Consider the following 5280-nt stretch of genomic DNA (forward strand, 5'->3'; position numbering starts at 1 on the left):
ATACAGGCTCCCCTGGGGTTTTTTAGAATCATTTAAGCGTAGAAAATTAAAAATACAGAAAAAATAGAATAATGAGATGAAAATTTTAGAAAAAAAAAGGAGATCCAAAATTATGCATTCTCTATCGTTTTCTTTCATTTCAATGCACATCACTAAGTATTCTGTTGTATTGTGTCGTCTTCATCTGGATTTTTTTTGTCATTCTTCATTTCCATCCAGATGCTTTTGTGCAAAAAAAAGAAGAAAAAGAAGAAGCATCATGGATTCATGGACACAAGAGAAAAGAAAGAAGAAATAACGGGCGGGTATGAGACAGAAAGAAAAGAATGCCTTGGGATGCAAAATTCAGAAGGAAAATGAGAGAAAAGGAAGGAAAAATAGTGAGCCAATGTGATGCTTCTTCTTCTTCTTTTTTCTCTTTCTTACTCTGTTGCTGGTTTTTCGGGTATATATGTGTATGCGAGTCTGTGTCTCCTATCTCCCACTTTTCTTCGTTTTTTTTCCTACTGGCTCGGGGCTCCAACATCCCGGGACTCTCTGCTTCTTCTTCTTTTTCTACTGGCCATCAAATTTCGTGGAAGAAAAGAAGGAGGAGAAGAAGAAGAAGAAGGCAGGAGGCAAGAGGAAGAGATAGAGAAAGAAATGTAGAGTAAGACAGAGCTCTTTTTCGTATGCATTTTTCCTGGAGCATGGCTATTTTGTCAGATCTCCTCCCACTATTATTAAGTGCCATACTGGATTTTTTTTGTTTTTTGAAATCTGAAATGTTCATTTTTTTCCTAAATTTTATTATTATTCTTTGACAATTTTTTAACCTTGATTTGTCGCAATTTAAAAAATTTGAAACTATTTTTCCTAAATTGCCGTTTTAGATAAGGTCTCATTAGAAGTGCATAGTTCTAAATACATTATTCTACAACAAAGACTATAAAATACAAATTTGAGTTCTGCTGAGCTTTTGCACCAGGTTTTTCTGGCCTTTTTCACGTTGAAAAAGGGGTGAATAGGCTTCTAATAAGATTCTTTTCGGATAATAAAAAGATGGGATCTAGTTTTAAAAGTATATCTCCCAGATTTGAATAAGGAACGCTCTTTTCTTGTTTAAAACAGTTTTTTTTTACAGTATCTAAAAAGGTTTTTTTGATTTATTCATAATTTAACAGGATATTTTGCAAAGAAAACTACATTTCCATTCCAACCCTCATCTTACATTTTCCTCCCTTATTCTAATGCATAATTAGAACGACCTGGCCTGCCATTCACAGACGCCGTCCGTGTTGTTCCATCACATTTTCCCGGCTCCCACTGGTTTCTATTTTCTCCACTCGCACCCAAAGCCTCTCCTCTCATGTCCTAACAAGATGTGTTTTCATGAATTTCCAGAACATCACATAAGCCGATCGTTTTTCCAATTTATTCCGTTTTTTTCCCTTTGGTACCTGTCACGTATCAAATTTATTGTGAAAATATTTTTTTGCAGATCGGAAAAAGGCGCTACGAGCGCCACTAACGACATGACTTAGGATGAGTATGCTATTGTATTATTTCGCGAGTGCTGTCAAGTCAATACAGTTCCACGTTGACGATGACATCATTGACAAGCTCAATTATTACTACACCACAGCCATCATCACAGGTAAGTCTTTTTATTTGAGAAATGTTATTCCTGAAAGATCCACAAAAAATCTAAGCAGAAAAAGATGAAAGGAGACACCGAAAAAAAAGCAAATAAATCTTCATGAATTAGTACCCATTAACCACGGATTCACCCTCCCCTCCCTTTTTATTTTGTTACATTTTCTATGTGATTTCGAGGAGATGTTTCCAATCTGCCATGTGTTTCTGGTTTCATTTGGTTTTCAGCTCTTTTTGACAGGAAGCATATGGTGAAATGATTTATGGGTTGCGATTGATAATTTGAAGGAAATAGGTTTAAAGATTCTGATTCAAAACTGGAAAAATTGGAACTCGAAAATTTATGCTACAAAATTAAATTCAGCTCACCGCCAACTTTGAACCCAGCTATCTCGCTTCCTGTAACAGATATCAAGAAATAATCAACTGGTAAAATGTTTACCATATCCAAAATACTTTGTCAGTTGACCGTTTTTTAATATCTTCCCTAAGGACTTGGATACAGTACGAGTCAATAAGATTAACAAAACTTACTTTTCAGTAGATCGTCAGCCATTTTGATCATTTTCCGTAGTCTAGAGCTTGACTCTCAAGACAATATTCAGTAGTTTGAAGCTCGACTGTCAAGTGTCAGATAATATTGAACATTTTGGAGAGTGTGAAACACACCTAAATGGAAAACATTCCGGTCACAGAAGTTTTTGAAAATTCCTTGTTTTTAAGCAATTTGCCGGTTTCAGAAAGACCCCCTTTTCAAAATATTTTTGTACTAAACACTTGAAGAAACATGTGTCTTCCGGATATTGGCAAACATCTGAAAAACTAGGTATTTTCAAAAAATTCTGCAAATGCAAAGTTTTCAATCCAGGTCTGTTTTATACCTTCCAAATGTTTCAAAATGATCGGAAAGTTGAAAGCTGAGCTTCAGAAAATGGCTAAAAATCAACTGAAAATACTTTCCTGTGTATCTAATCGACCAATACTGTATCTCCAATTTTTGTCTGATAATATTTTTTGAAACTTTGTTTTCTAAATACCATCTAAATTAGGGACTTAAGCTCTTGAGGCCTCATGACTTGAAAATAATCAATTTTTCAATTTCAGTATTCGCGATCCTCGTCTCTGCCAAACAGTATGTCGGTGAGTTTTCAATTTTCTCCACGAAAAAGCCCCCAATCATGCCTATTTCAGGTTTTCCAATCCAATGTTGGGTTCCTGCGACGTTCACCGAGCCCATGGAGCAGTACACGGAAAACTATTGTTGGGTCCAGAACACCTACTTCCTTCCCTTACACGACTACATTCCACATAACTATGCTGAACGTGAAAATAGACAAATCGGGTGAGTGAAAAACTCCAATATTTGAAAAATTAAAAATTTCCAGGTATTATCAATGGGTTCCGTTTGTATTAGCTCTGGAAGCTCTTCTTTTCTATGTGCCGACTATTGTATGGAGGCTGCTCAGCTGGCAATCAGGTATGTTTTTTTTTCTAAATTTCCTAAATTCCTAAGACCAAATTAAATGTATTAAGTGAGTGACGTAGATCGAGAAAACATGTGGGGTGCTCATTATGTATGCAGTAGACAATGTCTCCAATTTAGCAGCTCCATTTTGAATACCCAATTTTAGTACACCTTGTTTTGCTCTCCCTACTCTTTTATGTTTTGTTCAATGCACACAGTTTGGGGTTCCACAAAGGCTAATTTACCCTAAAAAATTACGGAATTCCGTTCTCTTACATAACAAAGTGTTCGGAACAACGCAAAACACATGGCATCACAAAAACATATGTGACGTGAGGTCCGGAGGAACACCACCAGCCTACTACCAAAGACCAAGAAAAGAGAAAATTGTTGTTTTCAAGGGAGATCGAGACTGAAAAAATACGAAGCTTCAAGGAGAACGGAGCAAAAAAGGAGAACGCGTCAAGAACGGCGCGAAGAACAACAAAAATATCGCGGAAGGAATGCGCGGGACCCCCGGTTTTCCAGCTCCTTCGTTTTTTCTTCTTCTCCGATATTTTGTGCCGCAGGCGCTCAACCATTTCAATTCCTTCGAAGCATCGTCTTCTCTTCTCACCTCGAGGGAGTATACATAAATTTTCTCAGCTCCCCCGTTTTTGTCTTCCTTAAGAGAGATAGAGAGAGAGAGAGAGAGATTCTCCTGCGAGTGTTGTTGTTGATGTTTAAAAAATCTCAGTGAAAAAACTAAGAAATAAATATATAAGATGGGAATGTATCATTTGGAACAGGGAGAATTATTCAAGTTGGAGTCCGAAGTTAATGGAATATGAAAAATGACTAATAACAACAGACAAATCATTTTTCAGGTATTCATGTACAATCACTGGTACAGATGGCGTGCGACTCTAGACTGTTGGATTTGGAATCAAGGAATAGAGCGTTACAAACGATTGCCACTAATGTGGAAGAGGCTCTTCACGTGAAACATCAAGTGGTACGGAAATTTTGAATTAAAAAAAATGGGGAACATTATACAGAAAATTTCAGATATGAAGAACCGTAAATATATATACGAAAACGTATTTTTCAGATAATTTTGACTATTTTTAGAAGTCTGTAGCTCGGCTGTCAGGTTTCCAATCACTTTGAAAAATTGAGAAACACTAAAACAGACCTTTTTTCGCATTCCCAGAATTTTTCGATTCAGATATTTTTGCCTATTTTTTCGTTTGCTTGACAAGCCTAAATTGAAGAAATTCTGATCTACAGATGTCCGGAAACCGCCTGAAACTGCTCAACTTGATCATTTGCACACGGTCATCTGGAGCTGCTGTCACTTTCCTCTATATTTCGGTCAAAATTCTGTACACTGTGAATATTGTTGGTCAAATCTTCCTTCTCAACACTTTCCTTGGAAACCGTAGCAAATGGTATGGACTTCAAGTTCTCAACGACCTAATGAATGGAAGAGAATGGGAGGAGTCTGGCCATTTTCCACGTGTCACACTTTGTGATTTTGAAGTCAAGGTGCTAGGAAATGTACACCGCCACACTGTCCAATGTGTGCTGATGATCAACATGTTCAACGAGAAAATCTTCTTGTTCCTGTGGTTCTGGTACTTTCTTTTGGCTGGTGCTACCCTCTGCTCACTCTTCTACTGGATCTACATTTCCGTTGTTCCAAGCAGGTTTGTGTCTACATTATTATTTTTTGTTTATCATGAGAGGGAAACTAGACCAGAGACAAATGGAACCCCATTTATCACAATTAGCTTTCAAAATGAAACGACTATTTTTGAACGACTCATGTAAAAACGACTCATTTGCAGGCAGCTCAACTTTGTTGGAAAATATCTGACTGGAATCGAGGGATACAAAATGGTCGATTCGCAGTCTCTGAGACGATTTGTGTTCCATTTCTTAAGACAAGTACGTGAGAAGCTCAGTCATCAGTTGCAAAAATAAATTACGGTTTTGGGAAAAGATGGGACAGCGTAAAAGTCCGAAGCTGTAAGAATCACTTGGAAGCCATTGGCAACGTGGCTTAGCCAGAAGACCAATTTTCGACAACGTAGTTTAGCCAGAAATTTCGTTGACAGTTGTCTAGATAAAGTTTCATGAAAAGGAGTACACGAAAGCTCTAGCTAGGGTTGGCTGCTAGGCGAAAAGGGGGATTTGGG

The 5280-nt window shown here is 37.4% G+C and overlaps 1 protein-coding gene across 1 annotated transcript in view; it reads left to right on the plus strand.

Annotated features, from left to right (window-relative positions):
• Positions 1–1524: 1524 nt before the first annotated feature.
• Positions 1525–5280, plus strand: part of Cbr-unc-9 — a gene marked incomplete at both ends in the record, with an annotated part of 4858 nt that continues 1102 nt past the window's right edge. The window contains 8 exons of the mRNA XM_045240385.1: positions 1525–1636; positions 2740–2775; positions 2827–2977; positions 3021–3112; positions 3477–3665; positions 3967–4094; positions 4370–4788; positions 4930–5029. Of these exons, the coding sequence (XP_045092891.1) occupies positions 1525–1636; positions 2740–2775; positions 2827–2977; positions 3021–3112; positions 3477–3665; positions 3967–4094; positions 4370–4788; positions 4930–5029 (1227 nt within the window). The remainder of the gene's footprint in view (positions 1637–2739; positions 2776–2826; positions 2978–3020; positions 3113–3476; positions 3666–3966; positions 4095–4369; positions 4789–4929; positions 5030–5280) is intronic.

Source organism: Caenorhabditis briggsae, assembly GCF_000004555.2.
Source record: "Caenorhabditis briggsae complete genome, chrX, whole genome shotgun sequence".
Classification (NCBI taxonomy): domain Eukaryota; kingdom Metazoa; phylum Nematoda; class Chromadorea; order Rhabditida; family Rhabditidae; genus Caenorhabditis; species Caenorhabditis briggsae.